This window comes from Oryctolagus cuniculus, chromosome 5 (genome assembly GCF_051225735.1).
Source record: "Oryctolagus cuniculus isolate XC-2025 breed Fujian yellow rabbit chromosome 5, ASM5122573v1, whole genome shotgun sequence".
NCBI classification, from domain to species: Eukaryota; Metazoa; Chordata; class Mammalia; order Lagomorpha; family Leporidae; genus Oryctolagus; species Oryctolagus cuniculus.
In genome coordinates this window covers 129917449-129941409 of record NC_142871.1, presented here as the reverse complement: position 1 = coordinate 129941409, position 23961 = coordinate 129917449, and the positions used below count along the sequence as shown (strand labels likewise).

The 23961-nt window shown below is 41.6% G+C and overlaps 1 protein-coding gene across 6 annotated transcripts in view; it reads right to left on the bottom strand.

Moving 5' to 3' along the window:
- The window catches only part of KIF6 (kinesin family member 6), a 440562-nt gene that overhangs the window by 299032 nt on the left and 117569 nt on the right, over nucleotides 1–23961 (bottom strand). For 2 of the 6 annotated variants that reach the window (XM_008262871.5, XM_089333256.1), the window contains one exon: nucleotides 1332–1461. The exons of the other annotated variants lie outside the window; for them this stretch is intronic. In XM_008262871.5, the coding sequence (XP_008261093.3) occupies nucleotides 1332–1461 (130 nt within the window). The remainder of the gene's footprint in view (nucleotides 1–1331; nucleotides 1462–23961) is intronic. 6 annotated transcript variants of the gene reach the window in all.

Below are 23961 nucleotides of genomic sequence, written 5' to 3'. Positions count from 1 at the left end.
TAATGGATAGAATCTTTCTCTCTCTCTCTCAGCCTCTGCCTCTCTAAAACTCTGCCTTTCCAAAAAATAAATAAATCTTAAAGAAAAGACACACCAGGTAAGCTTCACAAAGGTAGTTACTCAGAATATTATTAAACAATAGCATGAAAGTATGCTGTCAATGATATTATCACATAATTTAAAGCAAATGGCCCACTGATCAAGGTAAAATTGATCTGGAGCTTTCCATAACTCACTCAAGATGAGGGAACAGGGTCGGTTTTGTGTCACAGTGGATTAAGCTCCCACATGCAGTGCCTGCACCCCATAAGGGTGCTGGTTCCAGTCCCAGTTGCTCCACTTCTGATCCAGTTCCCTGCTAATGGAGCTGGAAAAGCAGCGGAAGATGGCCCAAGTCCTTGGGCCCCTGCACCCATGGGTGAGGCCTGGATGAAACTCTTGGCTCTTGGCTTTGGCCTGGCCCAGCTCTGCCTGTTGCAGCCATTTGAGGAGCGAATTGGTGGATGGAACATCTCTCTCTAACTCTGCCTTTCAAATCAATCAATCAATCAATATTTTTTTTTTTTTTGAAGATGAGGGAATGGGATCAGCAGGGAGGACAAGGTCTACTGGAGGAAGGACAGTTGGTGCTGAGGCAGGATGGCTTCCTCTCCTTGTTTTCCAGTGGTACTGATGGCTCTACCTTTCCTTTTTTCTAGATCCACAGGACAGCAGGACCCAGCTATATACTCTGTCTCTTGGTTTTTTAAATTGTGTGTGGATGAACAAGATTTAGTAGGACATGCTGAGTCTTTCATCATTATATGCCCTAGTTCTTAATGTCCTTATGCCTCAATCTTTGATTATTATGACAAACAAGAGCATAATAGAGCACTTCCTGTGTTCCATGCATCCTTCTAAATGCTTTATGAACACCAAATCACTAACTAAACGAAAATATATGGACAAGTAAGCATACGCTAATATGTCAGTAATCTGATGTTAGGAAGCATGAACTCTGTGTTTTAAATATCACTGACTGTCACTGATTAATTGCAAGCCAACTCATATAACACCGAAAAATATAAAAGAAAACAAAAAGGTAACACAGTAAAGTAGAGAACGCGGTGGTTGAGAATCCAGAGGATTACGTTCCACTTCCTGGAATGTAACCAGCAGGTGCCCTGGGGAGAGTCTCCTCACTTCTCGGGATCTGGGCTTCCTTCATCTGCACCATGAGGTTTGGATGAGATCATTTGTAAGGTCATTGCTGCATCTATAGTTCTTATCTTATGAAAAGAAGATGTAATACAGGCTACTACCAGACGAGCAGCTGGCAGGAAGTCCATTACCTCTGCAATCATCCTGTTAGTGTCCCCTAGGAAAAGCAAATTCAGAGCTTCCTCCTCCGTCGTCGCCTGGTGGAGAGACAGGTTTTTCAGGTGAATGTTCTGATCAGGGTCCTCCAATATTGTCACTTTCCTAGGGAAACGGGAAGCAAGAAAACTAGGTGTCCTTGAGAAGGAAAGGAACTTGAAGTCTTTTCTACAGGTTTGCTTTTTAAAAGCTATACAGTGTGATGTCTTGGATTTCTAAAACTGAGTAACACACAAGATACCAGGGAGCACTGGATTGCCATCAAATACTGACATTCCCTTGACAGGACTATCAAATAATTCTGGGGCTCAGAAATGTTGTCACAAGCTCCTGATTTAAAGTCACATGTCAGTGTAATCATTGGATCACTAAATCTTAAAATGCACATCCTTGTTGAATTAAAAATGCAAACAGACAATAACTTTCTACCTATGGATCGGCAAACTAGGCCGGATCAGTTTTTTCTGTGTTGTAACTCAGCTTCTTACATACGTAACACACTAATTCTTTTGTTCCACTTCCTGTCACTTTCCATTTATGTGACATTTCAAAATGGGTAGCTCATCAATTTAAACACGATGAAAATCAAGGTATCTGCCGCTCCTCTAGGAGTTATTCCCTTGCCTAGTTTTCTCATCAAGGTGAGTAAAAATTCTCAAGAACTCTTATGGTGAGGATGAACTTGTCATTATCATGTTAGTCTGCCCAGTCTGTTTCTTGACCCCTGTTCCTCTACAACTTGCCCTTTCCTCCCACTACATCGTGACGGTCAGAGCCTTGCATCTGGAATTGCAGTCATCTTTGACAACACAGTACTGGGCGTCCCAGTGCCAACAGCATTTCCTCTCGTGCGGCCCCCTAACCCTGTCTCCAGCGTTGGCTTGTCAATCCTCTCCTTAAAATTCATTTAGGACTTTCCTGCAACTGAAAAATATCTGGCTGAGCTCCTCACAGCCTGCACAGCCTGCTTCAGAGGCCTACAGATGTGAGCCATGGAGTTGCCAGAGAGAGCTCCTTCTGGCTTCCTGAGCTGTGTCTCCGTGCCTTCCTTAAGGTAAGGAAAGCTTAGCATTCACGAGGATTGTCAAAGAGTAGCATCTCCAGGCATCTTCACTTCACTTAAAACATCTGGAGCTGGTGATGGTAAATAAAGGTTGGCATCATCTGATACTACTTCTCCTTTAACAAGAATAACTAGCAAGCAGACTTGCCATTTTTCCATTTCTAAAAACTTATTTACAATGCCTGAAAAATGAAGATTTTGCAAATACCGTTATCTTTTCATCCTTCCCTTTTCTTCGGGAAGTTAGCTGGCCATTCGCATGTAATTTGTGGGCACTTAAAATACTAATTACAGGAAGAAAACGTAGCTCTACCAGCACATCTGTGACCAATATGTCACTAATAATGCACTCCCCTTGCCAAGTTCTGGACTCGTTTTCATCTCCTTCAACAATACCAGCAAGGATGGAAAAAGATCTCTTCCCTTAATGAAAACAAGTGTAATTTATTTATTTTCAATAAGACTCATAAGTGAGCTTATTAAAAATGCTTAAGAGTTCAAAAATGCTTGGAAAATATGAAGGCATGTTTAATTGAAACGGATGAGCTGTATTCTATTTTTAGGAACCCCCTTTATTTCTTAAACTTTCTTTCTACGCTGATCATTCTTAAACATTCAGGAAGGTTTGACTAAATAAAATCCTTAGGGGAACAGAAGTCAGAATGCCTTCTGAATCCACAGATTCTGGCAAAGCAAATCTTTCACCTGTAAGGTGAAAGAAGTTAAGTAATATTGGAAGACAGAGGCATGAAAGAGAGATGGTGCATTAAAGGGAGGGAAGAATACAGTTCTGCCTTTTTCATCATGAAGTTAAAAACAGACTCTCCAGCTCCGAGGCAAACTCAGCAACGACACACCTAAGGGCAAGGCAGACACAATGCTATTCCTGCGCAGGCTCAGAAAAGCCAGAGGCTCAGAGAGGGAGCGTGGGGGCAGCAGGGAACAACTCAAAAGAGGATGGCGCTGACATTCATTGGGCACCAAATGTACACTGGGCAGCTGCTGCGTTTCACTTACTCCAGTTGTTCTCAAAAGGGGCTGCTGGTGGGGTGGGGGGAGCAGGGGTAAACACAAAACACTAATGCCGGGTCCCACACCGAGAGTTTCTGAATTGACTGGTGCAGGCCAGCGTCTGAGTGTCGGAACTTGTAAAAGCCGCAGGGGATTCCGGCATGCAGCCGAGGCTGAGTCACTGACCTCATCTTTCAGTGACCCATCAAGGTGGACACATAGTGAGGAGGTTTCTAGGTCCTTTTTTTTTTTTTTAAATTTATGTATGTGTGTATGTATGTACATATTTAAAAGGCAGAGAGATAATCTCCCATCCTCTGGTTCAGTCCCCAAAAATCTGGCTGGACCAGGCCTAAGTTAGGAGCCAGGAACTCAATCTGGGTCTCCCACAGGGAGATGGGACCCAACCACCTGAGCCATCGGCCTGCTGCCTCCTAGGGTATGCGCCAACAGGAAGCTGGATTGGAAGTGGAGCCAGGGACTCCAACAAGGCATGTGAGCACACAAGTGGTGATCTGTTATGCCAAATCCCTGCCCTGCTTTCTGGTTTCTCAGTCTTATTTTTTTATTTTTTTAAGATTTATTTTCTTATTTGAAAGGCAGAGCTAGAGACAGGCAGAAGCACAGAGAAAGAGAAAGAGAGAGAGAGAGAGAGTAAGGTCTTCTATCCACTGGTTCACTCCCCAGATGGCTGGAACTTCTTCCAGGTCTCCCACGCTGGTGCAGGAGCCTAAGGGCTTGCGCCATCTACTGCTTTCCCTGGCCATAGCAGAGAGTTGGGTCGGAAGTGAAGCAGCCAGGTCTCGAACCAGTGCCCATATGGGATGGCGGCACTGTAGGTGGCTTTACTTGCTATGCCACAGTGCCAGCCCTCTGGTTTCTTAATCCTTACTTTCCACTCAGTTCTATCCCACGCCCAAAAGGGAAAGTTATTCATCTTACTGGTTGTAGCTGAAAACATGATAAGCCACATCTTCTAACAGGCAAGGTCACTGTGAATTTTTTAAAAAGCCCATTTTTTTTTCCATGGGAACTTTCTATCTTCCTGACCATGCAGCCAGTAGGTAAACTAAGTCATGCAACATTAACCACAACAATAACTAATACTCAGCTGGGGATTATAGATCTAACTAAACATCCATACATAATTTCTGAATCAAAAACTGTTGGTGACAGTAGAGACACACCACGCATAGAACTCCTAAGATGACTTCACTGAAACAGAAAATGTCAAAAACAAGCACATGTGGAATCCAAAGCATTGCTATTTAATATAGCAATAACCTAAGTGGGTCAATAGTTTAGGATTATCTTTATGTAGAATAATTATGAGCATAAAGTATTAAATGTCAACAATGATGGTTGCCTAGGCCACTTTCTTCTAAATCATTCAGAGCCTTTGCTCTCCAGTGTGGCTACTTCATGATTATACATTTCTACATATATGAAGGTACTTCAAAAAGTTCATGGAAAATGGTTTTTTGAAACCCATGCTTTTCTTCTCACAATACTCATTTTCCACAAGTTTTTTTGAAGACCCCTTGTATGCATGAATTTCAAAATTTTTTACACAAAATTAATTTATCATTTAAAATTTTTTTTTTATTTCACCTGAAAGGCAGAGAGAGAGAGAACCCTCCCCACCCCCACACAACACTCTCACACAGGTCTGCTGTCCACTGATTCACTCCCACATGCTTGCACACGGGACTGAAGCCAGGAGCATGGAACTCAACCCAGGACTCCAACATGGTTGGCAGGGACCCAACCACTTGAGCCATCACCACTGCCTCCCACGGTGTGCGTTAGTAGGAGGCTGGGATTGGGACCAGAGCCAGGACTCAACTCTCATTCTCTAATGTAGGATGCGGGTATCCCAAGTGTCGTCTTAACTGGTGTGCCAAATGCTTGCCCCTAAACTTCTCTCTCTCCTTTTTTAGATATTTATTTATTTATTTGAAAGAGTTACAAGGTGGGGGTGAAAGAGAGATTGAGAGATTGAGAGAGACAGAGAGAATCTTCCATCTGTTGATTTACCACCCCAGGTGGCTGCAATAGCCAGGGCTGGGCCAGGTGGAAGCCAGGAGCTTCTTTCCAGGTCTCCCAGGTGAGTGCAGGGGCCCAAGCACTTGGGCCATCTTCTGCTTTCCCAGTCCATTAGCAGGGAGCTGGATCAGAAATGGAGCAGGCCGGCAATGCGGCTCACTAGGCTAATCCTCTGCCTTGCGGCGCCGGCACACCGGGTTCTAGTCCTGGTCGGGGCACCAGATTCTGTCCCGGTTGCCCCTCTTCCAGGCCAGCTCTCTGCTGTGGCCAGGGAGTGCAGTGGAGGATGGCCCAGGTGCTTGGGCCCTGCACTCCATGGGAGACCAGGATAAGTACCTGGCTCCTGCTATCGGATCAGCGCGGTGTGCCAGCTGCAGTGCGCCGGCTGCAGCGTCCATTGGAGGGTGAACCAACGCCAAAGAAAGACCTTTCTTTCTGTCTCTCTCTCTCTCACTGTCCACTCTGCCTGTTAAAAAAAAAAAAAAAAAGAAATGGAGCAGCCAAGACGTGAACAGACACCCATATGGGATGACGGCATCACAAGTGGGGTCTTTACCCAATATGCCACAACATTGGCCCCTAAACTTTTAATTCCATTTTTCATGAATTTCTGAAGTACTAAATTCCTTCCAAGTGCTTGCCCAGCTTGGTTGTGTTGGTGAAAAAACAATTTGCGAGGCCGGCACCGCAGCTCACTGGGCTAATTCTCTGCCTGCGGTGCCAGCACCCCGGGTTCTAGTCCTGGCTGGGGCGCTGTTTTCTGTCCCAGTTGCTCCTCTTCCAGGCCAGCTCTCTGCTGTGGCCTGGGAAGGCAGTGGAGGATGGCCCAAGTCCTTGGGCCCTGCACCCGCATGGGAGGCCAGGAGAAAGCACCTGGCTCCTGCTTCGGATCAGCGCAGCACACCGGCTGTAGCAGCAATTTAGGGGGTGAACCAGCGGAAGGAAGACCTTTCTCGCTGTCTCTCTCTCTAACTCTGCCTGTCAAAAAAAAAAAAATACAATTTGCATCTGCTCCCAGTTTTTCTTCACAGGAAAACTTGCAAGGTTGTTGTAACCTGTCCCTGTGCCTTTCTCTGATCACTTTCTGATACATTTCCCTCACCAGTTTCTGATTTCTCATCCATGGAGGCTTTGAAATGTAAATAAAAAGATAGGTTGGTCTCCAAACTAGTCTGGCTTCTCTGAGGCTCTCCTCCTCCTCTCTCATTTGTGGGCACCCTATAAAAGCTCCATTTCTGGCATCCTTCTGGAATCTTTGAGGTGCAACCTCTTCTCCAAATCAAAGTCTCTCTTGCCAGTTCTTCTCGGACTCTTTTCTGGTTTCTGCCCAATCCCTCGGGCATGAGGTTTCCGGCTTTTCATGGTGTCCGGCTGGCCTTCATTGAACATCCCCTTTGCAGTTAAGTCTTACCGTCTCTCCTACTCTCCTGTCTTTGCTGGTGAAGCCCAGCCCAAGCCAGGCCCCTGGCTGCTTATCTCCTGCAGGGGAAAGCAAAGCTAACTGGGGAGTGAGGACGCTTTAAGCTCTACTGCCAGTGGAACGGGTTTTCAAAGTTGGAGAAAACAAGCCCCGTTAGCAAAGGTTTCGCATCAACTTGCTTCCTTCCTTGGCCCTTTCTTTGCCTCCCTCTCTCGCAAATCAAATCAATAGTTATTTCCTGAATCCTGAGTCCACCTTTCGGTTCTGACTATAATTTTCATGGGCTTGAAAGAGAGCTTTATTAGAATTTCTTAAATAAACATCCTAATTCCAAGATGGAAAACCCCCAAACTATTTATGCATTTGATTCTTCTTGAATGGGCCTGCAAAAAGCTTGCCCTACAAAATGCTTCTAAAATGTTTAGATTTCGAGCAAAAAGCCATTGATAGCCTTAACTTGGACACCTAAGTGGAAAAGTTCTGAGTGTACCCGGCCTGTTTAATGATGGGGAAGAAGCAAGCTTTGTGTTTTTTCTGTAAACAGAGAATCTTTTCCATTTGGCTAAGTGGCTGGAATGTGTAGGCTCTTTTTAACTGACTGGAAGACACACAAAGAGAAATAGCCAAGCTCTTGTTCTCAATAATGCAAACATCAGTGAGAGAACCCTCCGTGCCCCACTCCCTACCTCCACAGCATTCCAGGGCCACCAACCTGCCAAGCAGGAGCCTCCCAGGAGTTACTACAGTGGATATGTGCTTTCCTTTTTAATGTGACACACAAGTGTTGCCATGGTGATTTCTGCTTTTTGTTTACTTTCAAATGTTCCATGTGCTTGTGCAGGCTGTGCACTGAACAATGGCAGCATGTCCAAAGGGGTCCCATTCACATCAAGGGTTTGTACATTTATTACCACACATGTCTGTCAGAGACTAGTGAAGTGTCTTCCAACAACAGTACCATACTGTAACAATTTTCCAACCGATGGCTGGAGAACCTTTAACTACATCACGCAAAACTGCCATACAGACTAGAGGTCCCCCTGTCCAAGTGTCTGGGCCTAGAAGAGTATCAATGGCAGGTAGACCTCAGGAAAATGTGTATGTGTGTGTGTGTGGGGGGGGTCTCTAGACTATTCTAAATTGTTCCGTTTGTTTCATATATTGAAAACACAGTTCCATCACAATTCACTTCATTTCTTTTATTTATTATTTATTTGACAGGCAGAGTATAGACAGTGAGAGAGAGAGAGACAGAGAGAAAGGTCTTCCTTTCATTGGTTCAACTCCCAAATGTCTGCTATAGCCGACACTGCGCCGATCTGAAGCCAGGAGCCAGGTGCTTCCTCCTGGGCTCCCATGCGGGTGCAGGGGCCCAAGCACTTGGGCCATCCTCCACTGCCTTCCCGAGCCACAGCAGAGAGCTGGACTGGAAGAGGAGCAACTGTGACTAGAACCCGGCGCCCATATGGGAAGCCAGCGCCACAGGTGGATTAACCAACTGCACCATGGCACCGGCCCATCCATTCATTTCAATAAAGAGAATATTCTAGTTTAGCAGTTCTCAAATTTTTTTTCAATGCATCATATTTTCTGAGAAGTTCTCTAAAGTGAAATGTGGGGAAAAGGAGAGATGTAAATATCTATCAGGAAGGGGGCCGGCACTGTGGCGCACTAGGTTAATCCTCCACCTGCGGTGCCAGCATCCCATATGGGCGCCAGTTCTAGTCCCGCTTGCTCTTCTTCCAATCCAGCTTTCTGCTGTGGACTAGGAAAGCAGTAGAAGATGGCCCAAGTGCTTGGGGCCCTGCACCTGCATGGGAGACCAGAGGAGGAAGCTCCTGGTTCCTGGCTTCGGATCAGTGCAGCGCCGGTCATTGTGGCCACTTGGGGAGTGAACCAGTGGATGGAAGACCTCTCTCTCTGTCTCTCCCTCTCACTGTCTGTAACTCTACCTGTCAAATAAATAAATAAAATCTTTAAAAAAAATCTATCAGAAGGATCTAAGGGGACCCCTCCTTCCTGCATTTACACCATTTCAAAGTTAAGTTTTCTTTAGAATCATTAAAAAACCTTCTATAAGGTTTCCTCTGTTATAAAGTACAAACACTGAAATGTGTCACTTGAGAAAGTTTTATGAACCTGTGGGAAATTTTGTGTTGTTGTTGACCTATAAAAAACAGCTTTAAGTAATGGACATCTTCTGTATTCAAACACTATTGAGACATTTTGAAAACTCTTTCTAATGGCTTGAAGAACATGTCTTTTCTCTCTAGTTTGAGCTAACATTTCATCGTTTTACTGAACATGAAGAATAGGGCTGATTACATAGTATTACAGAAATTAAGTTACTTTTAATACAATCAACTAAAACTACCAGGCTCTAACTTTTAAAATAAAAAAAAACAGATTTAGTACACTAACAAATAAAATATTTTATCAGAAGAAAGAATAAGTCAAGTTCTAAGTGGCAAAATATTCTGAGTGATTCTTGTGCATTTTCATTTTATTATTTGTATTAATTCCTTTCATTTGAAGCAGGTAAATGTCCCCTGCTAAACCCTTTCATGATTATTTTGAATTTACCTATCTTGCTACATTATAATGTTATTAGACTTGAACTCCTGTAAGTCTGATTTCCCAAATAACTTCAACACCCATGGTTAGCCTGCTGTGGTAAGTCTGTCATTTCAGAGGAGTTGGCAGCCTGGATGCTATTTATTTCCTGTGAAACTGCAAAGGAGCAATGGGGTAAGTCATCTCGTGCAAGGTGTCGGCAAGGCTGCAGTACGCCTGGAGGCAGTGGGCAAGCACGTCTACACTTTGGAGGAGCCGCACTTCTCACCATGCCTGCGCCTCCGTGTGTTAGAGAAAAGCCGAAAGGAGGCTCAGTCATGATCAGCAGACAGAGCCACGCCAGGTACAGCCAAGGGGTAGGAGAAGCAGCACCTGTCTTGCACTTACCTATCTGTTGGTCACTTGCAATTTAATTACTTCACCAGCAGCTGCCATAGGCGAAAAACATTCTTTCATTTACTTTTTTTTTTTTTTACAGGCAGAGTTGACAGTGAGAGAGAGAGACAGAAAGGTCTTCTTTCCATTGGTTCACCCCCAAAATGGCTGCTACAGCTGGTGCACTGTGCCAATCCAAAGCCAGGAGCTAGGTGCTTCCTCCTGGTCTCCCATGTGGGTGCAGGGCCCAAGCACTTGGGCCATCCTCCACTGCCTTCCTGGGCCACAGCAGAGAGCTGGACTGGAAGAGGAGCAACTGGGACAGAACCTGGCACCCCAACTGGGACTAGAACCCACGGCACTGGTGCTGCAAGCGGAGGATTAGCCTAGAGAGCCACGGCACCGGCCTACATTTTTTCATTATACTCAAATCTGATAGCTTTAGATAGCTGATAACTTAAGATCACCTTTCTGTACTGTATTAATCTAGTCAAACTTTTCCATGTTAAAACAATGCCACTTCACAACCACCACCATGCAGACGGCCCTCAGATCTAATGTATCTAACCATGGCTGACCCAGCACTTACATACTGCCTACAGGATATCACCACTGGCACAATTTTTCAAAACTGAACATCCTAGGTATTGCAAACCCTGCTCGTTATCCTCCCTCTTACCCTTTGCTAGTTTCCAAAAACTGTCAGCCATCTTGTATTACTTCTGATGTGCCAGGCCCACAAATAACCCATTACTTTAATTATGTGTCTTGTTTGGCCTAACAACAGTGCAAACTACATATGTCTGTTCATAAAGCTGTTTCAGTAATTCATTCTTTTTCCTTCAGGTTAATTTCTGGGAGTGGCATTACTAGACCAGAGATCTTGGACAATTGTATGATTTTTGCCACACCTGGGAGGCCTGCAGTATATGAGCAGAAGCTCCCTTGGGGAACTGAAAAACCCCAGCTAAGACCCTGGTTCCACCCCGGGTGCTAGCAGGAAGCTTTTGGCATGTTAGGAACCCTTGCTGCACCTCAGTCTATTCTGGAAATTGAAGACAATATCTCCTCCCATGGATTGCTGCAAAGAGGTGATAAATTTTCAAGCCCCAAGCCCAGCAAGATGTCACGTATATATCTGATGTGCAATAATATGTTGCATGAATGAATGGATATGCTTATCAGAGTATGTAGCACATTATAATTCAAAAAAATAGGTAGCTGCCTTGGGGGTGGGCAGTAAAACACATTCTGAAAATGTTACATTGATTTACATGCCTACTTTATGAGATTGCCTGGTTCGCTATTATCTTAACCACATTGCAAACTAATTTTTAAATCTTTGCTAGTTTGTTAGTTTAAAATGTTCTGTTTTGATTTACACGGCTTGAATGGTTAATGAGCTTGAACCTGCTTCCATCTGTTTGTAACCTGTTGTATTTTGTCCTTAGTCCATTTACTTGGAGTCCTTATGTGTATGAGCTCTTTATACAATAAAATCTTCTATTTCCTGCATTTGTTATGCAAATGTTGCTTTGTATCTTGGTACTGGAGATTTTATTCTGTTTGCATTAACATATGGAAAGTCTAAATTGTTATAATGTATCAATGCCTAAGTTTTTTCCTATTTTTTAAAGTTTTTCCCAATCAAAGGATTAGTTAAACATTCACTTACCTTTGCTTCTACTATTTTAAGATATTAGTACTTGGAATGGAATGAGAGCTGTAATTGGATTTCCCCTAAAGAACTTACCACGCTCACAATGCAGGCTGCCTGTGTGGCATCTGCCCCTCCTTCTCTCTCATTATTAGGCTCCAATTTTATTCACAGAATTATTTTAAGATGTTAATTTCCCCAGACTCTCTTGTGACTGGAGTTGGTTTTGTGACATCATTCTGGTGAGTGACAAGTCAGTGATACTCTGGAAAAGTCCATTACAGGGCAACCTAAGGTGGCAGGTGCCTTATTCCCTCCAGAAATGAGGGTGATACTGGAGGTGGGGCAGCCATTTCACACGCAGACAAAAGTTGCCTACTAAGAATGGACTTGCAAAAGGAAGCCCAGATGTAACCTTGCAGTTTTCATAGCAGCCCTGGCCGGTTATTTCCAGAATCCTCACTCTGGGGGGGGAGGGGGTTGTGGTGGTGGTGGGGAAACACTATTTCATTAAGCCATTGGAAATTGAGCTGTTATTATATGTGGTTGTTAATTCAGTAACACAAATGTCTAATACCACTTCTCTCCACGTACATTAAACAGCCATGTGGTTTAGGATCTGACTTCATAATCTGTTCTCTTTTCTTCATCTAATTTTGAAGTAGTTTAAAACTTTCATTATTAGAAGTTTTACCTGACTTTAACACATGGAATCACTAGCTTTCTCTCATCTTTATTTTTTTCAAGCATAACTTTGCTCTTCTTGGTTGTTTATCAACTCATATAAGCTCTTAAATTGTATCTGTGTTTTCTAAATCTTTAAAGTTTTGTTTGAAATGGCATTGAACCTCTTCAAAGTGTTCACACTTCCCACTCAAGATCAGATTAATAGCTCTCCATGAATTTTCAGGTCTTAAATCTCACAGAAAAGGGTCCTATTTTCACAAAGTTCCTCAACATTCCCACAGCATCACACCTCTTTTGCTATTGTAAAAGAGATCTATTTAGCCATTATTTTGTCCAGCTAGGTCATTTCCAGGGCTTGCCTCTTAGGTAGAGTTGGATATATATTGAAAGATAATAGGTGGCCAGCTAGCCTGGAAAGCATCAATCTTATCTCTGGTTCATAGCAAATAACTTTCATTAGTAAATTGTCTTCATCTGTCTATAATTTAATTTGAAAACATGTGGAGTTCCAAGATGGTAGAGCAGGGAGGGAGCTTACTCCTCTAGCCCAGGAGAAGTTAGTTTTTAAAAAGTGGAGATAGTTGAGTCTCAGGGGAAGAGTTAGGGAAAAAATGGCAGAGGAAACTCCACCAAAATTAGAGGGACATTGTGGACCTATGTGGAGGGCATGGATACCCCCGGCTTGGGACTCCAACAGCCAAGAGCCTCTGCACCAGCGCTGGAAAGTGAGGTTAGACCAGACCGCAGCAGCCCAAGCCACTGGTGAAAAAGCGTTAGGAAGAGTCTAGAGGGAAACAGGCTTGGAGCCCCTCGGGGGAAAATGTACCAGCCAAATAGAAGAAGGAAACAAAGAAGGATGGGACAGACAAGTTTCTCTCTCTCTGGTGACTTTACAAAGGTGCACTGTGACAAGCCGCTATAGCAGTGCCATTTTGGACATACATAACAGCTGTGCAAGCTCCTATCCATGCCCAGCAACCAGCTGAGCAGAGACTCCTGACTTTGGTGGGGAGAACTAACAGCAGGCTAGGAGCTGGTGATTGTGTGAAGCTTCTGAACTGGGACTGTGAAAAAAAAACCTGAGGGTGTGTGGGAGAACTCATGGTGTGGCTGGGACTTTGAGCAGTCTCAGTGGGAGATGCCACAAGATTGGGGGTTCCTGGTTACGTGGTGACAGAAATTGCTGGGGAATCTGAACTTACACTGAGGACTACACAGATCCTTTGTGTGGTCCTTGGGACAGAGGAGATATTATACCCACTGGGGCTAGCGCTCAGGCACTGGTCTACATTGAGGAAAGAGCTCAGCTGAGCAGAATATACTTTCCTTCTAATTGAAAACAGAGAGAGAATATTTACCATGGCAAACCTGCATGTGTCACCTTAGGCATGCTCTTAACTCGAGAACTGAACAGAGCTCTCTGGCCACATCCACTACAAGCCTCGAGAGATTTACTGAAAGCAGACATTCCAGTTATCTACAGAGTCATAGTACAGTGATAAAAGCAACAACAGCAGAAAAAGAAGAGGAAGAGGAGGATGAAGGGAAGGAGAAGTAGGGGAGGAGGAGGAGGAAGAGAAGGAGGATGAGGAGGAGGAGAAGGAACCAACAGTTATTTCCACAAATGCCAAACAACAAATGTACCAATCCAAGAAACAAGAATAAGGAAGACAACATGATGTCCCCAAAAGAACATTTCACTTCATTACTAGATAGTGAAGACAAGGAGATAGAAGAAATGCAAGAAATGGAACTCAAAAAATTGATCATAAGATTACACAGACGTAATCTAAAGCAAAGGCACAAACTACTGAAATCCATGCAGGACGTGAAATAAAATTTCTCCCATGAAATTGAGATCTTAAAGAGGAATCCAAATGAAATGAAGAATTCAATAGAACAAATAAAAATGCAGTGGAGAGCCTTAAAAACAGAATCAGTGAGGCAGAAGAGAGAATATTGGACTTAAAAGACAAAGCACAGGGAAGTATACAGTCGAACCAAAGAAAAGAAGAGGAAATTGGAAAACTGAAAAACACTGTTGGGAATCTATAGGATAGTATCAAAAAAAAAAAAAAAACAAGCCAGCTTATGGGTTCTAGGAGTTGCTGAAGGCATGGAGAGAGAGAAGGGATCAGAAGGCATTTTTAGTGATATAATAGAAGAAAACTTCCCAGGGTTTGAGAAAGAAAAGGACATCCAAATACAGAAAGCGCACAGAACTCCCAACAGACATGACAGGAAAAGATCCATGCCACAACACACTGTAATAAAACTCAAGACACAGTGAAACATAAAGAGAAGATTCTAAAATGCACCTGAGAGAAATGCCAGATCACTTTCAGAGGATATCCAATGAGGCTCACAGTGGCCTTCTCATCAGAAACAATACAGGCTAGGAAAGAATGGTGAGATATAATCCAAGTCTTAAGAGACTAAAACTGTCATCCCAGAATATTATAAACTGCAAAGCTCTCATTTGTGAATTAAGTTGAAATAAACACCTTCCATAACAAACAGAAATTGAAAGAATTTGTCACTGCCCATCCAGCTCTGCAAAAGATGCTTAAGGATGTGTTGCACACAGCAACATGATCATCAATACAAAAGAAGGTAAAGTAATTCTGTCTCTCTCACTATATAACACTGTCAAATAAATAAAAAAAGAAGGTAAAGGAAGAAAATCTCTCAGTAAACAATAAAATAAAGTTCAAAGTAAAAATTAGAAATATCTTTGGAAATATGGAAGGGCAAAGTCATTACTTATCAATAGTCACCTTGAATGTAAATGGCGTCAACTCCCCAGTTAAAAGACACAGACTGGCTGAATGGATTAAAAAACAAAACCCATCTATTTGCTGCCTACAAGAAACACATCTCACCAGCAAAGATGCATGCAGACTGAAAGTGAAAGGATGGAAAAAGATATTCCATGCCAACAGAAACCTAAAAAGAGCTAGTGTAGCTGTTTTAATATCAGAAAAAAAATAACTTTAACACAAAAACTGTTAAAAGAGACAAAGAAGGGCACTATATAATTATTAAGGGATCAATTCAACAGAAAGATGTAATTATTATAAACGTGTATGCACCTAATTGAGGGCACCAGGCTATTTAAAAGAAATGTTAAGGGATTTAAAGAGAGAATTAGACTCCAGTACAGCAATGGGCTGTTCAACCAGACAGAAAATCAACAAGGAAGCGGCATATTTAATTGACACTATAGCACAAATGGACCTAACAGATATCTACAGAACTTTTCATCCTATAGTTCTTAGCAGTGCATGGAACTTTGTCTACGATTGACCACATAATGGGCCATAAAGCAAGTCTCAGCAAATTCAAAAAAATCAAAATCATACCATGCATCTTCTCAGACCACAATGGAATGAAGCTGGAAATCAGCAACTCAGGAATCTCTGGAGCATATGCAAACACATGGAGACTGAACAACATGCTCCTGAATGAACAGTGGAAATAAAACCTTTTTTTTTTGACAGGCAGAGTTAGACAGTGAGAGAGAGAGAGAGAGAGAGAGAGAGAGAGAGAGAGAGAAAGGTCTTCCTTGTTTGGTTGGTTCACCCCCCAAGTGGCCACTACGGCTGGCGCGCTGTGCCTGGTGCGCTGCACCAATCTGAATCCAGGAGCCAGGTGCTTCCTCCTGGTCTCCCATGCGGGTGCAGGGCCCAAGCACCTGGGCCATCCTCCACTGCCTTCCTGGGCCACAGCAGAGAGCTGGACTGGAAGAGGAACAACGGGGACAGAATCCGGTGCCCCAACCAGGACTAGAACCTGGGGTGCCGGTGCTGCAGGTGGAGGATTAGCCTAGTGAGCTGTGGCGCTGGCCTTAAAAATCTTTCTGGAGCTGGCACTGCAGCTTAATAGGCTAATCCTCTGCCTGCGGTGCCAGCACCCCAGGTTCTAGTCCCAGTCAGGGCATCGGATTCTGTCCTGGTCGCTTCTCTTCCTGTCCAGCTCTCTGTAGTGGCCCAGGAGTGCAGTGGAGGATGGCCCAAGTGCTTGGCCCTGCACCCACATAGGAGACCAGGAGAAGCACCTGGCTCTTGGCTTTGGATCACACCGGCCACAGCGGCTATTGGGGGGTGAACCAACAGAAAAGGAAGACATTTCTCTCTGTCTCTCTCACTGTCCACTCTGCCTGTAAAAAAAAAAAACTTTTTGGAAACAAATGAAAATGCCAACATATCAAAACTTATGGGATACAGCAAAACCAGTGTTAAGAGGAAAGTTTATAGCAATAGGTAGCTACATCAAGAAATTGGGAAGGTGCCAAAGAAATGAGCTATCAATGCATCTCAAGGATCTAGAAAAATGGCAGCAAACCAAACCCAAAACTAAAAGGAGAAAAGAAATAATTAAAATTATAGAAGAAATCAACAAAATTGAAAGCAAAAAAAGAAATACAAAAGATCAGCAAAATGATGAGCTGGTTTTTTGAAAAAATAAACAAAATTGACACGCCATTGGCCCAAATAACCAAGAAAAGGAAAGAGAAGTCCAAAATCAATAAAATTAGAGGTGAAAAAGGAAGTGCAACAACAGACACCACAGAAATAAAAAGAATCATCAGAAATCCCAACAAACTGGGAAACCTAGCAGAAATGGATAGATTCCTGGACATATACAACCTACCTAAATTGGACCATGAAGACAAAGAAAACCTAAGCAGATCCATGACTAAGATGGAAATTGAATCAGTAATAAAGGTCCTCCCAACAAAGGAAAGCCCAGGACTGGATGGATTCACTGCTGAATTATACTAGACATTTAAAGAAGAACTAACTCCAATTCTCCTCAAGTTATTCAAAACAATTGAAAGAGAGGGAATCCTCCCAAATGCTTTCTATGAACCCAGCATGACCTTAGTTCCTAAACCTAAAAAAGATGCAACACAGAAAGAGAATTACAGACCAATTTCCCTGATGAACATAGAGGCAAAAATCCTCAACAAAATTTCAGCCAATATCATCCACCCAGACCAGGTGGGATTTATCCCTAGTATTCAGGGATGGTTCAACATTTGCAAATAAATCAATGTGATACACCACATTAACAAACTGCAGAAGAAAAACCATATGATTATCTCAATAGATGCAGAGAAAATACAACACCTCTCATGATGAAAACTCTAAGAAAATTGGGTATAGAAGGAACATTCCTCAACACAATCAAGGCAATTTATGAAAAACCCATGGCCAGCATCATATTGAATGGAGAAAAGTTGGAAGCATTCACACTGAGATCTGGTACCAGACAGGGATGCTGACTCCCACATTTGCTATTCAATATAGTACTGGAAGTTTTAGCCAGAGCCATTAGGCAACAAAAAGAAATCAAAGGGATACAAATTTGGAAGGAAGAAGTCAAACTATCTCTATTTGCAGATGATATGATTCTTTAGTTAGGGGATCCAAAGAACTCCATTAAGAGACTATTGGAACTCATAGACGAGTTTGGTAAAGTAGCAGGATATTAACTGAATACACAAAAATCAACAGCCTTTGTATACACAGATATACACAGCTGAGAAAGAACTTTTAACATTAATCTCATTCACAATAGCTACAAAAAATACCTTGGAATAAGCTTAAATAAAGATGTCAAAGATCTCTGTGATGAGAATTACAAAACATTAAAGAAATAAATAGAAGAAGACACAAAAATGGAAAAATATTCCATATTTATGGATTGGCAGATTCATATCATCATCAAAATATCCATCTTTCAAAAGAAATTTACAGATTCAATGAGTTACCACTCAAAATACTAAAGACATTCTTCTCAGATCTAGAAAAAATGATGCTGAAATTCATATGGAGGCACAGGAGACCTTGAATAGCTAAAGCAGTCTTATACAACAAAAACAAAGCTGGAGGCATCACAATACCAGATTTTAAAACATATCACAGGACAGTTATAATCAAAACAGCCTGGTACTGGTACAAAAACAGGTGGATAGATCAATGGAACAGAATAGAAATGCCAGAAATCAATCGAAACATCTACAACCAACTTATGTTTGATCAATGTGCTAAAACAAATTCCTGGAGCAAAGACAGTCTCTTCAACAAATGCTGCTGGGAAAATTGGATTTCCCTATGCAGAAGTATGAAGCAAAACCCCACATCACACCTTACACAAAAATCCACTCAACATGGACTAAAGATCTAAATCAATAACCTGACACCATCAAATTATTAGAGAACATTAGAGAAACCCTTCAAGATATTGGCACAGACAAGGACTTCTTAGAAAAGACCATAGAGACACAGGCAGCCAAAGCCAAAATTAACAACTGGGATTATAACAAATTGAGAAGTTTCTGTACTGCAAAAGAAACATTCAGGAGAGTGAATGGCAACCAAAAGAATGGGAGAAATTTTTGCAAACTATACAACTGATAAAAGGTTAATAACCAGAATATACAAAGAGATCAAGAAGCTCCACAAAAACAAAACAAACAACCCAGTTAAGAGATGGGCCAAGGACTAAAACAGACATTTTTCAAAAGAGGAAATCCAAATGGCCAACAGACACACGAAAAAAATGTTTATGATCAGGGCTGGCACTGTGGTGTAGCAGGTAAAGCCACTGCCTGCAGTGCCGGTATACCATATGGGTGCCAGTTCGAGTCCCGGCTGCCCCTTTTCCAATCAAGCTCTCTGCTGTGGCCTGGGAAAGCAGTATAAGATGGCCCCAGGCCTTGGGCCCTTGCACCCATGTGGGAGACTCAGAAGAAGCTCCTGGCCCCTGGCTTCAGATTGGTGCAGCTCTGGCCATTGCGGCCAATTGGTGAGTGAATCAGTGGATGGAAGACCTCTCTATCTGTCTTTCTGCCTCTCCTTCTATCTCTGTGTAACTCCAAATGTCAAATAAACAAATAAATCTTTAGGAAAAATGCTCACAATCATTAGCCATCAGGGAAATGCAAATCACCTCACCCCAGTTAGAACGGCTTTCATATAGAAATCATCAAACAACCCATGCTGGTGGGATGCAGGGAAAAAGTTACACTAATCCACTGTTGGTGGGAATGCAAACTAGTAAAGCAACTGTGGAAGACAGTTTGGAGATAATTCAGAAACCTGAATATAGCCCTAACTTATGACCCAGCCATCCCACTCCTCGGAATTTACCCAAGGGAAATTAAATTGGCAAATAAAAGAGATATCTGCACCTCCATCTATATTTCAGCTCAATTAACAATAGCTAAGACATGAAATCAACTTAAATGCCCATCAACAGAAGACTGCATAGAGAAATTATGGGATATGTACTCTATGGAATACTACACAGCAGAAAAAAAGGAATCTGGTTATATGCAACAAAATGGAGGAATCCGGAAAATACCATATTGAGTGAAATAAGCCAGTCCCAAAGGAACAAATATCATATGTTCTCCCTGGTCTGTGACACTAACTGAACACCTAAAAGGAAACTTGTAGAAGCCAAACTGACACTATGAGAAGCAATGACTTGATCAGCCCTTGTCCTGTCGAAGAACAGCTTATTCTTTTATTCTTTGTAGTTTTTCTTTTTCTACCTAATGCCATTGGTTCAACTCTTTACTTAACACAGAATTATTCTTTGGTGTTTAAATCCAATTGAAATTGATCCTTGTAAAAAATAAGAGTGGGAATAAGAGAGGGAGGAGATGTACAGTTTGGTACACGTTCCCTCTGACTTACCCCTAAGGGTAAAGCTAAAAACTTGCCATGGGACTCCAAATCTCATTAAGTTGGCAGGTCCTAATGACATTGTACTAGTAAAAGTGAACATTTTAAGTGCATAACTGATCATAAAAATAGGAATAAGTATCAAAGGGATCACATAAGTAAGATCAAGTTTCTGCTAATAATAATAAATAGAATTAAAAAGGAAAGAATGATCCAACATAGGAAGCAGGCCACACAGCAGACTCATAGAATGCCAATTGCTTTAGGTAACACTCTGACCTCAGAATCAGCCCTTAAGGCATTCGGATCTGGCTAGAAAGCCCACGAGAGCATTTCAGGAATGGAAAGCCAAGACAATGTGGCAAAAAATGGCCTACATGAAAGATCTCTGTGAGTGAGATCCCAGTAGAAAGAAGGGATCATCAAAGAAGGAGGTAACTTTTTCTGAAGGGAGGAGAGGATTTCCACTTTGATTATGGCCCTGTCTAAATAATGTCAGAGTTTGTAGACTCAAAAGGATTCCATAGCCTTGGCAGCTCATGACAAGAGCCTCAGGTGATTACTGATGTCATAAATGAGAGTGTCAATTGTTAAATCAAAAACAGGAGTCACTGTGCACTTACTCCCCATGTAGGACTTCTGACCTTAATGAGTTGTACTATGAGAATTAACAGTAAAACTAGTCTTCAGACAGTACTTTATAATTTGTTGTCCGTGTGGGTACAAACTGTTGAAATATTTACTTAGTATAGAGTTGATCTTCTGTATATAAAGATAATTAGAAATGAATCTTAATGAAGAATGGGATGGGAGAGGGAGTAGGAGATGGGATGGCAGTTGGTGTGGGAGGGCAGGTATGGGGGAAAGAACCACTATATTCCAAAAGCTGTACCTATGAAATTTATATTTATTAAATAAAAGTTTTCTGAAAAAACACAAGGCCATAGCATTATATATATAGACTATATATGTATATGTATAGTATATAATCATATATATAAACCACCATCTATGGAAGTTTTAGAGCAGGGAAATTTTTTTTTAAGATTTATACATTTATTTGAAAGTCAGAGAGCTACACAGAGAGAGAAGAGGCAGAGAGAGAGAGAGAGAGAGAGAGAGAGAGATCTTTCATCTGCTGGTTGACTCCCCAGATAGTCACAATGGCTGGAACTATGCTGATCCGAAGCCAGGAGCCAGGAGCTTCCTCTGGGTCTCCCATGTGGGTGCAGGGGCTCAAGGACTTGGGCCATCTTCTACTGCTTTCCCAGGCCACAGCAGAGAGCTGGATCTGAAGAGGAGCACCTGCAACTAGAACTGGCACCCATATGGGATGCCAATGCTTTAGGCCAGGGCTTTAACCCTCTGAGCCACAGCACCAGCCCCTAGAGCAGGGAGATTAACATAGTGCTGTGACTTTCCTCACCTGGCCCACAAGATCCCTCTAAGACTTGATGGTATTGGGTTGTAGATTTATGTCTTTAATCCATTTTCAGTGGATTTTTGTCTAAGGTGTAAGGTAGGGGTCTTGCTTCATACTTCTCCACATAGAAATCCAGTTTTCCCAGCACCATTTGTTGAAGAGAATTTCCTTGCTCCAGAGACTGGTTTTAGCTCCTTTGTCAAAGATAAGTTGGTTGTAGATACATGGATTTCTGAAGTTCTATGCTGTTCCATTGGTCTACCCATATGTTTTCTTTTCGCCAGTAATAGGCTGTTTTAATTATAACTGCCCTATAGTATGTCTTGAAATTTGGTATTGTGAAGCCTCCAGCTTTTTTTGTTGTTGTTGTATAAGATTGCTTTAGCTATTCAGGGTCTCCTGTGTTTCCTTATGAATCTCAGCATCATTGTTTCTAGATCTGAGTAGAATGCCATTGGTATTTTGATTAGGGTCATATTGAATCTGTAAATTGCGTTCGGAGTGTGGATTTTTTTTATATTGATTCGTCCATAAACATGGAAGACTTTTCCTTTTTTGTGTCTTCTTCTATTTCTTTAATGTTTTAAAATTTTCATCATAGAGATCTTTGATGTCCTTGGTTAAATTTATCTCAAGGTATTTAATTTTTTGTACCTATTGTGAATGAGATTATTCTTAGAGGTTCTTTCTCAGCCATGGCTTTGTCTGCATATACAAAGGCTATTGATTTTTGTGTTCTAATTTTATATCCTGATACTTTGCCAAACTATTTTATGAGTTCCAATAGTATCTTAATGGAGTCTTTTAGATCACTTATATATAGAATTGTGTCATCTGCGAACAGAGATAGTTTCACTTCTTTCTTCCCAATTTGTGTCCCTTTGATTTCTTTTTGTTGCCTAATGGCTCTGGCTAAAACATCCAGGACTATATTGAATACTAACTGTGAGAGTGGGCATCCTTGTCTGATTTCAGATCTCATGGGAATTCTTCCAATTTTTCTCCATTAAATAGGCTGTGGATTTGTCATGAATTGCCTTGATTGTGTTGAGGAATGTTCCTTCTATACCCAATTTATTGAAAGTTTTCATCATTATAGGGCGTTGTATTTTATCAAATGCTTTGTCTGCATCTATTGAGATCATTATATGGTGTTTGTTCTTTAGTTCTTCAGTTTGTTAATGTGATGTCTCAAATTGATTTGCAAATGGTGAACCATCCCTATATGCCAGGGATAAATCCCTCTTGATCCAGGTGAATAATCTTTCTGATATGTTGTTGAATTCGATTGGCTAGTATATTTTTGAGGATTTTTGCATCTTATGTTCATCTGGGGAATTGGTGTATAGTTTTTTTTCTCTGCTGTATCTATTTCAGGTTTAGGAATTAATGTGATGCTAGCTTCACAGAGGAGTTTGGGAGGATTTCTTCCATTTCAATTGTTTTAAATAGCCTGAGAAGAATTGGAGTTAACCATCTTTAAATGTCTGGTAGAATTCAGCAGTGAAGCTAGCTAGTCCTGGGCTTTTCTTTGTTTGGAAGGTCTTTATTACTGACTCAATCTCTGTCTTGGTTATTGGTCCATTTTGGTTTTCTGTGTCTTTGTGGCTCAATTTTGGGAGGTTGTATGTGTCCAGGAATTTATCTATTTCTTCTATGTTTCCTGATTTGTTGGAATAAGCTCTTTTTATTCTTTTTATATCTGTGGTATCTGTTGTTACATTTCCCTTTTTAATCTCTGATTTTATTAATTTGGGTCTTCTCTCTTTTTTAGGTTACTTGGGACAGTGGTGTATTGATTTTGCTGGTTTTCTCAATTAGCTCTTTGTTTTGCCAATCATTTGTATTTTTTGCCTCAATTTTGTTTATTTCTCCTCTAATTTTAATTATTTCTTCCTATGAATTTGGGGTTTGGTTTGCTGTTGTTTTTCTAGGTCCTTGAGATGCATTATAGCTCATTTATTTGGTGCCTTTGCAATTTTTGATGTAGGCACCAAAGGCTAGAAACTTCCCTCTTAACACTGCTTTCATTGTATTCCATCAGTTTTTATATGTTGTATTTTCATCTTCATTCATTTCTAGACTTTTTTATTTCTCTTTTGATTTCTCCTATGACCCACTGTTCATTCAGGAGCATGTTGTTCAGTCTTATATGTTTTCATATGTTCTAGAGATTTTTGAGTTGTTGATTTCCAGCTTCATTGCATTGTGGTCCGAGAAGATGCATGGTATGGTTTTTTTTAATTTGCTGAGACTTGCTTTATGGCTCAGCCTGTGTTCTATCCTAGAGAAATTTCCAAGCACTGGTGAGAAGAATGTGTATTCTGCAACTGGAGGATGAAAAGTTCTGTGGATATCTGTTAGGTCCATTAACTGTTGTTTCATTGATTTTTTTTGTCTGGTTGATCTGTCCATTGCTGAAACTGTGGTATTGAAGTGCCCCATTACTATCGTATTGTAGTCTATGTCTCCCTTTAGATATATTAATAGCTGAGACAGGTCAGGCGCCATTTTGGACATACATAAAAGCTACTCCAGCTCTTTTTCACTTTCTGTTAGCATGGAATATTTTTTCCATCCTTTCACTTTCAGTCTGTGGGTATTTTTGTTGGTATCTGTGGTATCTGTGTTTCTTGTAAACAACAAATAGAT